The sequence below is a fragment of the Phodopus roborovskii genome, unplaced genomic scaffold (assembly GCF_943737965.1).
Source record: "Phodopus roborovskii unplaced genomic scaffold, PHOROB, whole genome shotgun sequence".
NCBI lineage: Eukaryota > Metazoa > Chordata > Mammalia > Rodentia > Cricetidae > Phodopus > Phodopus roborovskii.
This window is the reverse complement of record NW_026126629.1, coordinates 10,074,821-10,093,758: the sequence shown is the minus strand read 5'-3', so window position 1 is coordinate 10,093,758 and position 18,938 is coordinate 10,074,821. Positions and strand designations below refer to the sequence as shown.

General features: G+C 44.7%; 1 protein-coding gene across 1 annotated transcript in view; it reads right to left on the bottom strand.

Moving 5' to 3' along the window:
• Tspan14 (tetraspanin 14) overlaps nucleotides 1-18,938 on the bottom strand; it is a 58,213-nt gene that overhangs the window by 25,898 nt on the left and 13,377 nt on the right. Inside the window, exon 2 of the mRNA XM_051206894.1 lies at nucleotides 1,764-1,861. Coding sequence (XP_051062851.1) covers nucleotides 1,764-1,844 — 81 coding nt within the window. The 5' untranslated portion in view covers nucleotides 1,845-1,861. The remainder of the gene's footprint in view (nucleotides 1-1,763; nucleotides 1,862-18,938) is intronic.

The window sequence follows — 18,938 nt, the reverse complement described above, 5'->3', positions numbered from 1 at the left end:
CATCATTTCACTTCCTCACTTCCCATTGGTAACTAGCCCATCCCCTCCCATCTCCAACCAGCCATAACCAAGGCCATCCCACTGCAATACAGCTCCCTGTTCTTTCCTACAGAGAAGCTTCTATAACACAAAACCTTCTTTTTACCTCAGGCTTATCCTCCACCTCGCCTCAGCATCTCAGGAAATATTCAAGACTCTCCTCAGCCAGTAAACACACTTATTTTGATGCTCTCTCCCCACCGACACCATCCTAAGATACATCTTGAGGATGTTACTCAAACTTTCATAAGGCCAGTCAGAGGAAGCCTCACTCTTCACACACACACACACACACACACACACACACACACACACACACACACAAAATTTCATCTCAGAACACAGCTCAACTGTCTTCTCCAACACTCTGCAGTCATTCTACAGTCAGATTGTACCACCCAACACATACACAAAACGTCCCAAAAGCTAAAGAAATAGAAAGCCAGGTATGGTAGTATATGATCATAATCCCAGCTAATCAGAAGGCTGAGGCAAGTGGATTGTAAATTCAAATTCATCCCTGTCAACTGTCTTAATCAGGGTTTCTACTGCTGTGATAAAACACCATGACCGAAAGTAACTTGGGGAAGAAAAGATTGACTTTACCTTGCAGATTACAATCTATCATTGAGGGAATTAAGGGCAGAAACTCAAGCATGGCAAGAACCTTGAGGTAGGAACTGAAGCAGGGACCACAGCGGATCGCTGCTTATTAGCTTACTGCTCATGCTTGCCCAGCCTGCTTTCTTACAGTACCCAGAACCACCAGCTAAGGATGGAACCACCCATAATGGGCTGAATCACTATAGATTTGCCACCTACAGGCAAATCTTATAGAGGCATTTTTCTCAATTGAGAGTTGTTCTTCCCAAATAACTCTAGCTTGTGCCAAACATTAAACTAGCCAGGACAGCAATTAAGACTATCTGAAAATAAAACTTAAAGGGGGCTAAGGTTGTAGCTAAGTGGTATAATGCTTGCCTAACATGTAAGGGCCTGGGCTCAAATGCTAGCACGGCAAAAGAAGAAAAGATGTAAGTAACATTTCAACACCAATTGAGACCTGTACAACCTAGGCTTCTGAATACCTGTTCTCACCTTACTCTTTCAGTTCCAGACTCATGGCTGCCTATTGTCCTCTGCCATGGTAAGCTCACTTCTGCTCTGGAGAGGCAGCCGGGTAGCCCAGGTCTTTCCTCTTCAAACCCCACTGGGCTGCCTCTTCATTAATACTTGGGTTTCAGTCCACTAGCTCACTTTCTGCACTCTCAGCTCAGCATACTTTGAGAAACACAAGAAGGAGCCATCATGACTACCCTCTGATGCTCAGTAAGCTAATACCATTCTTAAGTAAGCCACTTTATGGCCCTTATTGGCTATTCCCTCCCAGGATATAGTAGACAGCCTGGCTCACAAAGTACCTGGCTGTCCATGTTTGCCAAGGCATTGCTGGGATAGGAAGACAGGACTATCACTCCAAGGCTGTGTTCAAAGACTTCCTGAATCCTCAAGACTGGGTTGCAGCCCTTAGTCTGGCTTTCAGCCACCTTGGTCCACCCATGACAATACCTGGCCTGTTCTATGAGGACAGGGACCATGGAACCTGCCCACCACCTCTTCCCAAGGCCTCACTGGAGTCCAGTCATTAGGAGTATACAAAGAATCATGACATGGTGATGAAGATTCTGATCACAAAGGGACCATGGCCAAGCCCCTGAACTTACCCAAAAGACGATGTTGTAGCTGAAGAGCAGGTACTTGTACCAGCAGCTGACCTCTGCGTTCGAATATCTATAATAGTGCATCTTCTGAGAAGTAGGACCTGCAGGAACAGTGGCTGATGAGGCACAGTCAGCTTCAAACCTGCTCCCCAACACAGAAAGGCCAACGCTCCCACTCAACTTCCAGAAATCTCCACTGTCCCCTCATGTCCATTTGTTCATCAAAACACAAGTGAATAACAGTGACAACTAGAGGCTACACAACAATCAGGTTAAATCAGCTTCCATAAGGAAAGAAAAAAAAATGGAGACATTTGAAAAGAGGGACCATTTTTAAGTATCTTCAAAGTACCAGAAACTCTGCTTGGAACCTTGTCCACCATTTACCTCATCCTCTTCTCAGCTGTGTATGATCATTCCACTCCATGACAAGGGCACTGCAGTTCAGAAAGGTTATGTAACTTTCCCAAGACAAGGGGGAATACGCCAGAGGTTAGACACAGTAGTTCACACTTGTAATCCCAGCTTTTGGGAGACTGATGTAGGAGGGCTACTGTGAGTTCCAGGGCAACTTAGGTTACACAGTGAGACCTTACCTCCAAAAATAAATCCATAAACAAGAGGGTTTGGACAGAGCCCAGAATCTGACCCATATACAGCAGATCCCACTGTCATTCTTTTATCCACCACAGCCAATGAGGAAATGAAGACTCAATCACAGGAAGCCACAGTGGGAAGAAAGTTGAAAGATGGTCAGGCTTATACAGGATCCAACCATGGGGCCAACACAGAAAGACAATTAAGGCTCCATGGTCATTTGTCTATTGTCTGAGACAAGCTTGCAGACTTAGCCTGCAGAGAAGTGAGAAGGCCCTATCTGGGCAGTGAGACCCCTGAGTGAGACCAGCCAGCATTCACCCTCCTTTCTACCTTCTACCCCTATCCAACATGACCACAGTTTTGGCCTCCTGGCCAAGTACAATACATCTGGACTATACTGTCTCTGTGGGGACACTCTTGGAGCTGTGAACAGTTGTTTCTTATCTGTCTACTCAAAATACTTACAGAGCCAGGCCACCAGTGTTACTTCCATTTGGATGAATGGTGGGATAGGGTGGAGTACTCAAGCAGAAAGAAGGGGGTAAAATCTAAGGCTCCAGGCAGTAAGGAGGTCACACACACACACACACACACACACACACCCCACCCCCACTTGTACATGCAGACAAGCACACTTTCATGGGTAGAAGTGAGGAGATAACCCCTCTACCAAGACACCTCAACCAACTCTGTAGGCTTCCAGAGGAGAGGCTATTTGCAAAATCAGTTCTAATGAGATGACCACAAGTGTAGTCGCTGGCTTGCAATGTTTAAAAAAAAAAAAAAAATGGTGCAAAGAAAGGGATGAACCCACATTCCTCAGCCACACTTCAAAGTACGCAATCCATGTGTACCATCTAGACCTCACCATTCAATAACTCACCCTATCTGCTCCAGCTCCCAGGAGAGATATGCAAGACAGCAGGAGTGGTCCCCTCAGCCATCCAGAACCTGACATCTACCCCACTGTCACCCAACTACCAGAAGACTTCCATGAAACTGCCCTCTAAAAACGAGTAGGAACACACTACCATGGGAACTCAAGGGCTCAAGACATCAGACACAGCTACAGGCATGAGTACCACAGAACCACAAAGGCAATAACAGGGAGAAGCTCCAACTCTTTCAGAAACAGGCACAGGTGCCATTCTTCACAGCATGGCCTGATCCAATCAAGCCCCTGCTCCACTGAGGCCTAAGGGGGTCCTCAACTGAAATAGGCAACAATGTATGATGAGGGCTTCCCCTAACACCATCAGAGTGCACCCCACTTTATACAGACTCTAGCCTCCCCACTATTCTGTGGAAGTTTGGCTGGGCTCTAAAAATGTGTTAACATGTTTTTTGGGTGCCTAGCCCATGAGGCCAGATGCATACCTGGTAGCCCAGCTATTACACACCAGAGGACTACTGTCTGGATGCAGCACCTTGGCAGGCTGTAATGGGCCTTGCAGACACCTAACCAGAGAGGACATTCCCCAAAGCACAAAGCACTTGAGGACATTTGTGGGAAGGGAAAGATAATTAGAGAGAGCTGAATTGTTCTCTGTAGGAGGAAGAAATTAAACCTAGAACCCATTAAAACCAACCCATTTTAACTACTGGAATGTGCTGTTAGGACAGCAAAATGTCCCTAGAGCTGCGAACTCTGGCCCTCTCAGAGACAAGACCATCCTATCTTCAGACACCAAATGTACCCGTTCTTCTGGGGTTCATGGAGAAGCCAGGAGAAATAGGCCACACAAGCACCCAGATGCTTACAACTCCTAGACGGTACTCCATAGCCACTGGTTAACCCAGTGAGGATATGAACCCTCCTCTTCCTCCTCCTCCTCACCAGCAAACACTGTCTGCTCTGCCTGGCAAAGCTGATTCAGCCTGTGCCCCAGCTCCAGGTCTTTATGATTACCCTGTGGTGGCAAAAAGACCATCACATTACAAATCCTGGGTTTCCTTCAGTCAATATGGAGAACACAGACACACACAGAAGACCACCCCACAGGGAAATAGCACTCTGGAGTGTTGTAGGTTCTCCCTATTCAGGGTACCCCCCCCCCCCGCCAGTCTTCTCTCCCTATCCGGTTCACCCTCCTCCACCCCTCAAGCCCCACAGCCAAACAGGAAGCAACTCTGTCTGCACAAACCAGACACTGGGGTTCAAGCCCTCATCAAAGAACCGCAATAGCATGACCTAATTAAAACCCCACACATGTAGTGACTTCCTAACACTTGGTACCTCACTCGCAGCAGGTCCACTCAGCAGTGGCCACACACTCCCTAACTGTCCAGGGCACAAGGAATCACACTCATACAGCATGTCTTGCCTCCCACTTACAAACTAAGAACATGCAGGAGCATCATGTCATTTCCTTTGAAATGACAACTCAGGCCCTGGAGTGGGGCTGCCCTCCTGATGGTACTTATTTCCCCGTCCCCTACTCCCAGGATGGGAAACTGTTTCAAGGGAAATAAAATAAAAAATAAAAAATAAATAAAATCCAGTCTTTTTCCATTCTACTTCTTGGTCCTCTGTTGTGAGTCTCAGCAAGGGAAAAATGGTGGTGGCCTTGAGCTCTCCTTCAGGGGCCTTTTCTCTCCTGCTAGCCAGGCATATTTTACAGCTTACACTGTAGATATATTTACAGCTTACACTGAAGAATAACAGGAACACTTTTTTTTCCAGCCCAGCCTAACCTGTCCTCTGCAACAGGGAATGGTGGTCTTCAGCAAAGCTAGGACCCAGCTCCTCAAAACTTCAGAGGCAGAAAAAGGACTGAGCACTCATGAACCAGATGCCCAGACTCATCCAACATCCACAGCTGGCAGGATACTAGACACCATCCCAAAGGGCTACAAAGTACCCATAGTCCAGAATCTCACCTCATGGACCTTAGCCAAGTGCCAATCCTGTTCAGTTGACACCAGTACTCTTTACTTTAACATGCACATGTGTGCAAGCACATGGGCGCACGCACGCGCATGCGCACACACACACACACACACACACACACACACACACACACACCAATCTTAGCTTCCTGGAAATTGATAAACTATTAGGACACCAACAGACCTAACAGAGAGCTACTTTGTATGCATCAAAAACAATGATCAAGACCTCACCTCTGAACTCCAAGAACTTACAGATGTAAAGTAAAGCATTTACATGGTAAACAGGAAAAGAAGAATTACTTTATAGGGTTAAGCATGCTGATTAACAACCTGAAGGGCAAAAATCGTGTAAACATTTAAAGGGCAGACTACAGAGCAAGTATACCACACTCTGGAGAAGAAGGTGTTCAGATCCATCCTCTTTAATCATCTCTTTTAGGGCAGGGTGGGGGAGTGCGCATGTAGGAAAGTGTAAGATTAAGGTCAAATTTCCACATGATTAAGTTACATTAGAATAATAAAAGACATAAATTACAAAAACTTTCTGAAGGTGCAGACCTGATAGAAGGTAAATGTTTGTAACAATGACTCATACCCAAGAAAACAAAAGGCTAGACCTTACAGTAAACAATGGTTATGGACAGTACACAGAAATGGAAGGCAGATGCAAAAATATGCTCTAGCACTGAAAATAAAACCCACAGATTATCCAGGGGCACTAGTTCACCCTTTCAAATTTAAGAGAATGCCACCACTACTAGTGGTGGCATTGTAGGCAGCAGATGGACATTACTACTCTCTGGAAAGCCAACAGTTACAGAAATTAAATCTGCTTATATCCTTAATCCAATAAACTCATGATTAAGAATTGCCTCATGAAAATAAGCCAGCAGAAGAAAGTGAAAATGTGAGCATGGTTTGCGATTATGAAACAATTTGTAGGTATGTGGGTAAAGGGCAAATGGAAAACCAGGGCATGGAAGAGGGTTACAGGGTGTGGGTCTGTAAGTGATTTTCCAAAAAGGTTTCCGCCTTCACACTTGCCATTATAGACTGATAGAGGCCACTGTGGGGGAGTGGAGAGATGAGCCCAGTCATCATAAACAGGGCTTCCTGATCTGACTATCATATTAAAGCTGCAGCAATCTTCCACCACTGACTTTTCCTTAATTAAAAAGATAGCACCTGCTCAACTATAAAGTATTTCCAATACAGAAGAATGGAAGAGAACTGACAACGAAACCGGTGGACCATGGCTTTTCAACTGGCATGGTTTGAACCTGGGATGTCTCCTGCGCTTTCGTTTTAAATGCCTTTTCCCTGAAGGATGACATCATTTGAGAAGGCTGTGGGGTCTTCAGGAGATGGGCCTAACTGGTAAGAGTAGGTCATTATGGATTGGTGTTTACAGTCCCACTTAGCTTCCTGGTCTGCACATGCTCCTACTGCCAAAAGTCCCATCACACCTTCCTTGATGTGAGGAACTTGGCCTCTCTGAACTAAGATCCAAATAAACCCAGAAGGTTAACTGAGTTACTTCTCTCAGGTATTTTGGTCACAAACATGAGAATAAATGCACCAACTGTTTGACTATGGGCTACTGTGACAACATTTCATTGACTAGAGACATAGATAGGGACAGCACTTGCCTAGCACACATGAAGCCCTAGGCACAATCTCTAGTACTGCTAGGAGGGTGAGAGGAAGGAAGGAAGGAAGAAGGGAGGGAGGGAGGGAGGGAGGGAGGGAGGGAGGGAGGGAGGGAGGGAGGGAGGGAAAGGGTGAATACAGTGTGTACACTTGCATATACACTTAAACCCTGCTCCTTGTCACATGCTGTGCATTACTTATACCCTGTCATTTTGAATGTTCAATTTTATCTACAAACCAAGTAGGAACCCACTGTCACAAAACACATGAATCAACAATCACGTTGAGAAAAACAGCAGACTCTAGCCTTGCCCCTGGGTCCAGGCCTTTCCCACTTTAGGGTGCATTAACTGAAAGCAGGAAACCATAATTGAGAAAATGCCTCAATAAGACCTGGCTGTATGGCATTTTCTTATTTAATTATTGATGGGGGAGGGCCTAGCCCATTTTGAGTAGTTTGATCCCTCAGCTGGTGGTCCTGGGTTCTATGAGAAAGCAAGCTGAGCAAACCATGGAGGAGCAAGCCAGTAAGCAGCACTCCTCCATGACCTCTGCATCAGCTCCTGCCTCTAGGTTGCTGTCCTAGTTTCCTTCATTGAACAGTTCCGTTGAAGATAAACAAAATACATCCTTTCCTCCCCAACTTGCTTTTTGGTCATGGTGTTTCATCACAGCAAGAGAAACCTTAAGACACTGACTCCCATCTTTTACATCTGAGTACCACCTGGAATGACTCTATATGCTTACATTACTATTACCCAGTTTCACTTTAGAGCATTACCTGTTCAGTCCCCACTCTAGACGATGATGATTTAACTTTATTCCCTACCAACCCCATCTTTTCCTAAGCCACTCCCTCATGTTTGTCCTATTCCATCTCTCCATTCTAATTATAGTGAAGCTGTAGAGTTGGCTGTGGTCATTTTCCAAGTTGATATTATGATGGCCATGTGAGCTAGCAGAAGGAGCCAAACAAACCGTGATTGTTTTTCTTTTCCGGGAATTTTTTCCCCTCTAGAATGATTATTTTGTTGACTCAGCATCTTATGAATTCATCAACAACCTCATATTCAAAAGACAACTGTCAAAATCTGCTCTCAGTAAGTTCTTATGAATCCGATTTTCAATTAAACCCTCAGAGCAGTTTTCCAAGGTACTAGACAGTTCTCTTTGGATCCTGCCCACAGAGGTCCTGTCTATACTTAGTGTTCTAAGACAGCCTGAAGTTTTTCGATAGGGTACAGGGTTACCTGTAAGTAGACGTCTAGACTGGAAATGAATTTCATATAGAAAGTGTCGTCATCCCTTCTCCATCTTCCGTTTTCTGGAGAAGTCTAAATCTATTTCATTCCAAATCTTTGTACTTCAGCCATTTCTCTCTGTAAACTAATGGGATCATCTAAACACATACTGAGACTTTGACACTGGTCTACCTTCATCCAGGGGTTTCCATGGGCAGAGAATCTTCCAACATGAAGAAAATTACTTACTTCTCTAGGAAGTGTTTCCCCCATGATGCTGCCACCCTCTGCAACTCCTTTTAGCAGATGTGGGATCCTGGGCTAAAACTTCAGTCACCTTACCTTCTCTGCCCTATTACCCACCATCTACCTCTGAGCTCCGTGTCTCAGAAGACCACTTTAACTTTACCTCCTACCGCTAATAATTCTATGGTATTTTTGCTCAGCTCTTGTTTTTTTTTTTTTTTTTTTTTTTTTTTTGTTTTTTTGTTTTGTTTTTACTAATTCTTGCATTCCAAATGTGCCTTTAAAAATACAATCTTGTTCTTATTTCACACTATTGCATTTATCTTAATCTAAACAGAATATCTGAACAGTTTTCCTCAAAATAATCTTATCTAAATAAACTATTTCTTTCAAGATTTTTTTAATTGGTTTTGCTGTCACTCATGGTAGGTACTTTCCATATGTCCAGTAATGTTTAATTAAGAACAAATAAAATATATCCTTGAGCAGGAAGATTTCTGTCCAAGATGATCTAGCTGAGCCATTTGCTAAATCCATGTTGCCAGTATTATTGGGTTTCTAAATGCTGGTCTGTTTAGGTTTTGTTTTTATTTAGTTAGGTTTCCCCAGCCAAGCCACCAGAAGAGTGTGGTCTCAACATTAACTCCTACGAAACCCTGAGTCTCCTAGGCCTGGGTCTTCCTACTATAGGATAATTTCCAGTATTCTACTAACATGGGAGAGAGAAATGGGAAGTACCACAGAGGAAAGGAAGGCGTCCAGGAGAAAGCATCAACTATGCTCATGTTTGCTGACCTCATCCCGCCCACCTATTCCTTCTTAAAGTATTGTCTGAGCATTCCATAAATGTGCCCTTCTCTTCTTCCGTGCCACAATAATCCAGTGCCATCAATTCTTACTCTTTAAACTGGATCTACTTATTCATAATTTACATTGTTTTGTTTCTATTACCCACTCATTGATGGCCAAACTGGTACATTGATTCCTTTTTAAATTTCTCTTAAAACAGTATTTTAATAGAAAGTAAAGTTGGGTGTGTCTGCTCAATTCATATGTTCACCCATTACATTCCACAGAAGTAGTTTTAGTTGCCACTTTTTATTTAGAGAGGTACAAACATCAGTAACCAATCTACTAACAAATGAAGAGCAAAAGAAACGCTGTAATTAAGGCTACTAATCAACTGGTCTTAAAATGGGAAGACTGCGTGGGTACAACACACAGTTGTCTCTGGACATCTGCAGGGTTGGCAAGGAAGCCAAAAACCAGACAGATCCCTTCAAAAGAGTGTAGAGCCAGCCAGATGGCTTAGTAGGTAAAGGTACCTGCCACTAAGCCTGATGACAGAGTTCTATATCTGGAATCCCCATAGTGGAAGGAGAGAACTGACTCAAGCACCCACACAGACAGACAGAGGTAAATAGATATACATACATATACATGTACAAACGTGTGCAATAAGTTAAATGTGGTTTTTAAAGAGGTATTCTTTACCATGTAGCTTATGCATATCTTCTCAAAGTTTAAATAATCTCTAGTTCACTTGCAATCCCTTATGTACTGTAAATACTCTATAAACTGTTGTTTGTTGTCTTGTTTAAGGAATGATGTCAAGAAAAAAAAATGTGTGTGGACAGACACACCTTTTTTCTTACATATTTTCAATGTTGGTTGGATCCATAGAGTCAGAACCCGTGGATATGCAGGGCTATCTGTAATTACATAGCCTTCGAAAGCAAAGCTCTTCCCCAGCTGAAGGCAAAAGCAGAATGCAGAGGCACCAAGCACAAGCAGCTCTGTTTCCTCTTGCTGGTTTGCCATAAGGGAGACACCTATGACCAGAGACAGTAGGAGTTTCATATGTGCACAACCCTAGCTGACAGTCAACAATGAGACAGGAAGTTCTGTCCCAAACAGCAAGAAGATTCTGCAGCAGATCTTTAAAGCAAATCTTGGGGTACAGAAACGATCACTGTCTCCTCCATTCATTTCCTGATATACTGTCTGTTCTTAACTGGTGGGACACAGAAGCCATCTAGAGCCTGTGGTTTGTTGTTCAGCTGTGCCACACCCAAAGGAGTCAAGTCCTAGCTCACCCAGCAAGAAGGCCACCCTCCTTCATGCATTCCTAGGGCCTCCACTCCTGGCAGCTGTCAAAAGCCTCCTCATTCTTACTTGCCGTCTTTGGACAATGTGTGGTTCAACACCAAGCACTGACACCATGGATCAGATAACAGTACCAGGAACTCAAGTTTGCCAGAAACACAGATCTCAGTCCCCCTCAAGTTAGTACGATTAATGATGAAAGGCTCTGATAGCAACAGCTCTTTCTGATACAGATTACAAATCACAGCAGAAGAAAGCAAGAGAGAGAGACTGGCAGGAAGCCGGTGGCCAAGAAGCAAGGAAGCCAGAAAACAGTGAACAAAGGGGAAGGCGTGGCTACAAGTGCTCTTGACCTACCTTGCAGAACCTGACTAACCCAAACCATACAGCACCAGCTGCCTTGTTAGTTTAGTGCAGGCTGTGCTCTGTTTTTCACCTCCTGTACGGTAGTTCCAAATCTCAAGAGTCTCTCTCTCTATTCCTGTCTTGCCACTCAAGCCTAATCCCTAAGCCTCAGGCAAAAAAGTATAGTACAGTCCACCTCGCCTAGGTCCCCTAAGGTATCTGAGTCAGTACACATCAAGGCTCTGAGACAGCTGTTCCTGAGCTGTTCTCTGACTCCCCTCCCTTCCTCCAGGGGACTGTAGTTCAGACCTTCATCCCTCACACTGAACTCCTGAAGGTCTCTTATAGCTACCTCCATCTACCCTCCCTCTCCCATTTACCCCTCAGTGACTTCACTACCACTCCCACGCTGTAACTGCCCCCCCCCCTTCACACACAGTTAATAATTCTTGACACTCTCTTCCCTCTCATTCTCCAGAGCAGGCCATTAACCAGGAATCTATCTTTTCATAAAGCCTCCATGGCTCCTAGCACTGACAACAAGCCCTTCCCAAAGAAGGGTAGCCCTATGTCGTAGTGCTAGGACCCTTCTGAGCCCCAAGTATCACTCTTGGCCCTGGATGTCCCCACTGAGAGGGCTTTAGAATTTACAGGTAAGTAGGAGCATGCATTTACAAGCTGAGGAACAGGTAGGCCCAGGAGAGCAGGCTAGGAAAAGGTGAATGCAAGTGGGTACAGAAGGGGCGAGAGCTCTAGTAGAAGAGGAACATGTAACAACATGCCAAAATAGCTGCCTCACTACCCACAGGAATCTCGCATAGCAACCACTTTATGCCTTAGCCTAAGGCTCTGCCATCCTACAAGCAAAAGAAGGGGCTTGGCTCTCTCTGACTCATCCTCAGAGTAGACATTGTCTATGGCCTCTGCTGACCCAGTCTCTAGCCACTGAACGCCCTATACCCAAGACCTAACAGCCACTTGCTAGGATCAAAAAGTGGGACTCTAGCCTGGGAAGCCTCTTCCTTTATTACAAGGACTACCCTAAGGAAGGGTTGTGGAAGGAGGAAAAGAAGGTCCCAAGTCTGTCAAGCTCTGGATACCATGGCCTGGGACTCTAACCACCAGCTCTGAACCCCACCAGGCTTTGCAATAGGCCTGGAGTTCTCTGTGTCTGGTTTCTTCCTGTAAATGCACTGAACATACCAAATTAAAAAGAGTTTCTACCAACAACCACCCACAATCCCAAACCCACTGTGTGTCAGGAACATCAACACCGGGTTTCCTGGCTAACTTAGAGAGAGTCCGCTTCTGTCTGCTTGGGTGCTGGCTGCTGCTGCACAGGGAGAGGCACTGAGGGAGGTGGATATAGGTCAGGGGAGGGGCACCACTGGGCATAAAATGGAGGTCACCTAATTGAACCATTTTCAGAGTTACTCTTTTTTATGATTTTTTTAAAAAAAAGCTACAGGAGCCATTGTTCAAAAAAAAGCTCTAACCCAGAAACCCAGCATGGTGGCAAGCAGAGTGGGTCACTTTTCCAGGCAGTTAGCTGGCTCCATGGGGTGCCCACTGGAAAATGATGAGCTCGGTCCAGCTGAACCCAAACACAGAACATGTTTCCAGAAGCTTCCTTCAAAAAGGGCTAGGATAGACCTGGAAAGGCACTTCCTTAAAAAAGATAAGCAAAAGCAAGAGAGAAAGATCTCCTTACAGAAAAATGCCAAAGGAAAACTGGAAGGAGTTGTGAAATCAGATTATCACCATTCAGTAACCGTGACTGGGATAAGCCATTCTGTCAAGATTCCTACATTTTCAAATGTAGGTCTCCAAGCACCTCCCCAGGGGCACTGACTAATTACACAGGGCAGCCTAGTAACTTAGCTGAGGAGAAACCAGCTGACAGCACATGGCTGCTCACATCACCAACAATGAGTCAAACTGAGTCAAAGGGACTTCGTGTGGTTCCCCAGCAGAGGCACCTGGACCTACACTGTTTCTGTAGGAAATGTTCCTGAGGACAGTGCATGACCTGTCATTAATTGTGAAGAAACGTCAACCAAACAAATTACAAGTGGTTCCAGAAAATAAGGGGCCTCCAGTCAAAACACTGTCTCTAGTCTTTTTCTCTTAAAAAAGGGGTGGGGGGAGCAGCAACAGACCAAACATTAAGGCAACAAGACTGCAGGCCAAGCAGAGGTTTTCAGAATGACTCACCCACACACAGTTTGCACAACTGTACTCAAAGCCTCACTCGGTGCAGCATCTGCAGGCCCAGGAGACGCAGGGCCCAGGCACCCACAACTGCCATTGCACATCTTCCTGGGTTACAAATTCATTTCACACACCACCTTCCCTCTGCCATCAAAGGCAAAGGCACCCACACACAGGACGATGGGCTGACACCATCATGGCGTTGTACAGCTGATAATTTTCTGAAAATGTTAAGTCCAGGCAAAACATCAACAAGATCTCTGGCAAGAGTACTAGAACCTCGGCCAGTTGCACACAATGCAGAGAACCTGAGCCAGCTCACAGTACCTGGGAGAGAGGACGGGTAAGAACTCAGGAGACATAGCCCAGGGCCTGTGCCAATTCAGAAAGTCTCCAGTGGGAGCCATATGACCAACAGATCCCAAACCAGCAGGGCTGAAGATATCCTACTTGGTACCACCTCACTGCACAGGCTAGCTCAGCAAGTGCCTCCTTTGTTGTGGGAGAGGATTGATGATTGCTTCTGCCTTGTCAGGGCACAATGCAAATAACTAGAATTCAGAGCTGGGCCTGATACTAGGACACAGAATGCTAGCTTCTAAATACAACCAAGTAAGCACTGGATGATGGAAAGCAGACCAGAACCAGCTCCACAGAGCAGCTGGTTGAGGTGGCAGGTAAGTGCACCAGTTCTACAGGCACACAGGTGAGGGAGAACAACAGTACTGCCTCATACATACATGGGGATGTACATCGACCAAGCTAGTAGCAGACAACCATCTCATCAAACCTCCAATGCATTTTATCAACAGAGTCCCTTGTGTACTCCCAGTTCTAGGCTAGGCACTGTGGACAGTATCAAGACACATGACCACCTTTGAAAAACCAACATTAGGGTGAGATCCGCTCTCAAACTCTACAGTTACTCCCAATGAAGAATGAGCCAACTCTGGAAAAGAAAACTTTGCTCTAATAACGAGGTCTCTGCTGGCCAGTAATGGAGCTCTGTAGTGCTGCAAGAACTTGACCTGCATGCCTAATGCAGGATATGAAATGTCCTCTTTTGTGTGGGCTGCTCCCACCCCCACCCGATTGTCTAACATAATGAAACTACAAGAGAGAATTTTGAATCTTATATATTTACTCCTTGTCTCCATTTTCTTAAAAGGCATAATGACTATGGTTCTGAGATGTATAAAACTTGGTATATCCGAAATTGCATGGTATGTTACAGTATACTATGTTTTGAGACAAACCTCACTATCCCCTCTCCAAGATGGTATTCTGGAGAACTCTTCCAATCTTTCCCTGCCTTTTGAATGAGTCACTTTTCCAACTCAGAGAAGAGCCTGATTCTGGGCCTTCCTCAAGCAAAGCAAAGATACTTAAGGGATGCAGGTAATAAGACTAAGGACAAAAACAAGTAATGAAAGCCTTTCAGTAGAATCTCTGAAAAGTGAAGTGTAGTGGGGAAAGCCAAATAAAGCTAAGTACTCAAGATTATCAAATAAGAAAAGGAACAAAGAGAAGCTCCTTAAAAAACTGGGAATCAAGCTGGGGGATGGTGGCATGTGCCTTTAGTCCCAGCACTCGGAAGGCAGAGACAGGCAGATAGATCTCTGTGAGTTTGAGGACAGCATGATCTACAGAGTGAGTTCCAAGTCAGGTTCCAAAGCTACAGAGAAACCCTGTCTTGAAAAGCCAAAAGCAAACAAACAAACCTGGGAATCAATGGTAGGAAACTGAGGACAGGGTTAGCAGATCAGCTCCTAAAACACAGCACAGAAGGGGTGGGAGGCAGCAGGCAGCAGTGCCCAGGTGGAAGGTATGAACTCCTTCCCACAGCTCAAAAGCTGAGTGCAGAGGCTGGCAAGTGGTATTTAGCCACCTCAAACATGTTCTTGAAAAAGAGACTCAAGCCAAGAAAGCAGACCAGTGCCTTCATGAGCAATCCTCCTTCAGCAAATGGAAATGAATACAGAGACCCACAGCCACACATTTATGCAGAGAGTAAAGGGACCTGGGAACACTCAGCCCTAAACAGAATGTTTCCATCAAATCCCTCCCCCTCAGGGATCAAGGAACCCCAAAGAAGAGGAGACAGAAAGAGTGTAAGAGTCAGAAGGGATGAAGGACATCAAGGAAAGAACACCTTCTAAATCACATGACTGGCCCACATTGAACTCACAGAGACAGGGGCGGCATTAACAGGGCCTGCATAGTTCTGCACCAATGGGATCCTAGAGCTGAAAGAAGTGGTCAAATGCCTCCATCCCTAATCCACAGGCTGTCTACAATGTATACCCACTTGAAAATGAAAATTTATTTCTTCCAAGGGAGTCTTACTAGGGAAACAAACTACCCTTAAGGGTGGCAGCATGCCCAGCAGTAGATGGCCAGCACAAAACAAACTTAATGACATCTTTGGAAATTCTGTGTCTCACAATGTCATGTCAGGAATTTTTTTTTCCCCCTTTAATTTTATCTTTTTAAAATTATTCCTTTGTCTCTTTACTCTATAGGTTCTTTTAACATATTTTATGGCTTTCAGCTTAGTGTTTCCATGGGATTCCTGGGTGTGTAAATGAGTGAGTCTCTGTTTCTTGTGTCTTCTCTTGGACTCTTCTTTGTTTTGTGCAATTCTGATGTTATTTTCTGTTTTACTGTATTTTGTTTTATTTCTATCCCTTTAAAAATAAACAGAAAATGTCAATTCGTGGTCTCTCTTCTGAGCTATTTGTTTGAACACCAATATATACCAAAGAACCTTTGAGTAGAATGCTTTGAGTTTCCCCAAAAATGCAAACCACACCTACAGACTAATTCTGCCTCTGTCCTCCAGCTGGTAAAAGTGAGGAGAAGACAGATGGGCTGGGGTAAGTGGTACCAGATGGCCCAGGGAGGCTCCAATTACCCATTCAGCTCCCTGCCCCAAAGATGACCTCACCAGCAGACTTAAGGGGACTCACTGGGTCTCAGCTCCACCTTCAGACACTGAGTACCCAGGACACCTGCCACACATTGCACAGCCCAGGAAAGGGGACATAAAGCTGGAGCTTCAGGCCTATTAAAAGTACACTTTACAGAAGGCCAGAGAGTAGATGGCAAAACCACAAAACACTAGCAAGGTGTGAAAGAACAGGGCAGGCATCAGGGTCAGTGCCTTTCAGACTTAAAAGTGCATTTCAGTGCCTGGGAATCCCTGTAAAGACAGGCTCTGATGAGCTGATCCAGGTAAACCTTCTCCCACAGGGTTCTGCATCTCAAAGGCTCCCAGGTGATGCTGCAGAAAAGTGAGCCTGAGCAACCTGAGCTGGAAAGCTATAAACACAGGTGCTTGGGGGGCAAATCAACATTTGGCGACACATGTCCTCACTGTGTATGAACTTGCAGGGATCCGACCTGCTTTCCTAGAGAAATGCTTCCATTGTGGAATCAATTAGTGTATTTTGATGAAGCCTGCTCGATGATCATGGGATTGTTCTTTGTTTTTGTGGCATTAGAGAAGCTAGAGGGACTCCTGAACAGTGGGTAAGCCCTATTCCACTGAGCCACACCCTGAGCCCTCTATTTCACAGCTGTGAAAGTACTTTAAGCAAATGAGCAAAGGCGGCCTCATCTGAGGCCTTTAGAGTTCGTCCAGGGTTTTATTTGAGGATATACAAGGTGCAGTGACAAAGTCTGTACCTGCCCTGTCCTTAAAGGAAGGAAACAGCAGGACAGCAGATAGGATAGGGAACAGGCAAGGCTGATTAGGCTTCAGGACCAAGGGGTGAGGTTGGGTGGTCAATGGCAGATAAAGGAACAGAATCCCATCCTGAAAAGATACCAAGGATAGAATAGTGTGCCTCTTTTTTTAAATGATAATTTATTTAAATTTGAAACAAGCTTGTTTTACATGTGAATCCCAGTTCCCTCACCGTCCCCTACTCCCCTACAACCTCTTCCCCTGCCAACCTCCAACCCATCCCCTTTCTGTTCCCCAAAGAGGATGAGGCCTTCCATAGGGAATCTTCAAAGTCTGTCAAATCATTTGGAACAGGGCCTAGGTCCCCTCCCCAGCCCCCATGTGTCTAGGCTGAGAGAGTATCCCTCTATGTGGAATGAGCTCCCAAAGTCCATTTGTATACTAGGGATAAATACTGATCCATTACCAGAGGCCGGGCCAGTGCTATGCTGGTTTCCCAGCTATCAGACTGGGGTCTATGAGCTCCCCCTTCTTCAGGTCAGTTGTTCGTGTGGGTTTCTATAGCTTGGTCTCTACCCCTTAGCTCATCTCTCCTCCTTCTGTGCAACTGGATTACCATAGTTAGACTCAGTGTTTAGCTGTGGGTGTCTCTTCTGCTTCCATCAGCTATTGGATGAAGGCTCTAGGATGGCATATAAGGTAGTCATCAATGTCATTATCAGGGAAGAGCATTTATGGTAGCCTCTCCACTATTGCTTAGATTGTTAGCTGGGGTTGTCTTCTCTGGACATTTCCCTAGTGCCAGATTTCTCTTTAAACCTATAATGGCCCCCTCTATTACAGCATCTCTCTTCTTGCTCTATTCTTTCCCTAACTCAATCTTCCAGCTCCCTCATGTACTCCTCTCTCCTCCTCTTTTTCCTAACTCCCTCTCTCCCCCCCCATGCTCCCACTTTGCTCACGAGATCTTATCCCTTTCCCTTTTTCCAGGGGACCATGTATGTCTCTCTTAGGGTCTTCTTTGTTTACTAGCTTTTCTGGTTGTGGATTGTAGGCTGGTAATCCTTTGCTTTATGTCTAAAATTCATATATGAGTGAGTACATACCATGTTTGTCTTTTTGTGACTGGGTTACCTCACTCAGGATGGTTTCTTCTAATTCCATACACTTGCCTGCGAACTGTAAGATTTTTTGTGGGTTTTTTTTTTTTTTTTTTCTGTTTTTTTTTCCTCTGAGTAGTACTTCATTGTGTAAATGTACCACATTTTCTCCATCCATTCTTCAGTTGAGGACCATCTAGATTGCTTCCAGCTTCTGGCTATCACAAATAATGCTGCTATGAACAAAGTTGAACAGATGCCCTTGTGTAAATGTGCAACTTTTGGGTATATAGGTCTTGTGATAGACTGATTCCCAGTTTCCTGAGGAACCGCCATATGAATTTCCAAAGTGGCTGTACAAGTTTGCACTTCCACGAGCAACGGAGGAGTGTATCCATTTCTCCACACCCTCTCCAGCATAAACTGTCTTTGGTGTTTTTGATTTTAGCCATTCTGAGAGGAGTAAGATGTTATCTCAATGTTGTTTTGATTTGCATTTCCCTGATGACTAAGGATGTTGAGCATTTTCTTAAGTACCTTTCAGCCATTTTAGATTCCTCTTTTGAGAATTCTCTATTTACTTCTGTACCCCACTTTGTAATTAAATTATTTGGTGTTTTGGTAACTGGCTTCTTGAGTTCTCTGTATTTTGGAATCAGCCCTCTGTCAGATGTGGGGTTGGTGAAGATCGTTTCCCATTCTGTGGGCTGCCATTTTATCTTGTTGACTGTATCCTTTGTCTTACAGATGCTTTTCAATTTCAGGAGATCCCATTTATTAATTGTTGATCTCAGTGTCTGTGCTACTGGTGTTAAGTTCAGGAAGCGGTCTTCCGTACTAATTTGTTCAAAGGTACCTCCCACTTTCTCTTCTAAGAGGTCCATTGTGGCTGGATTTATGTTGAAGTCTTTGATCCATTTGAACTTAATTTTTTTGTGCATGGCGATACATGTGGATCTATCTGCAGCCTTCAACAGGTCATCATCCAGTTATGCCAGCAACATTTGTTGAAGATGCTGTCATTTTTCCATTGTATAATTTTAGCTTCTCTGTCAAAAATCAGGTGTCCATAGGTGTGTGGGTTATTATCAGGATTTCC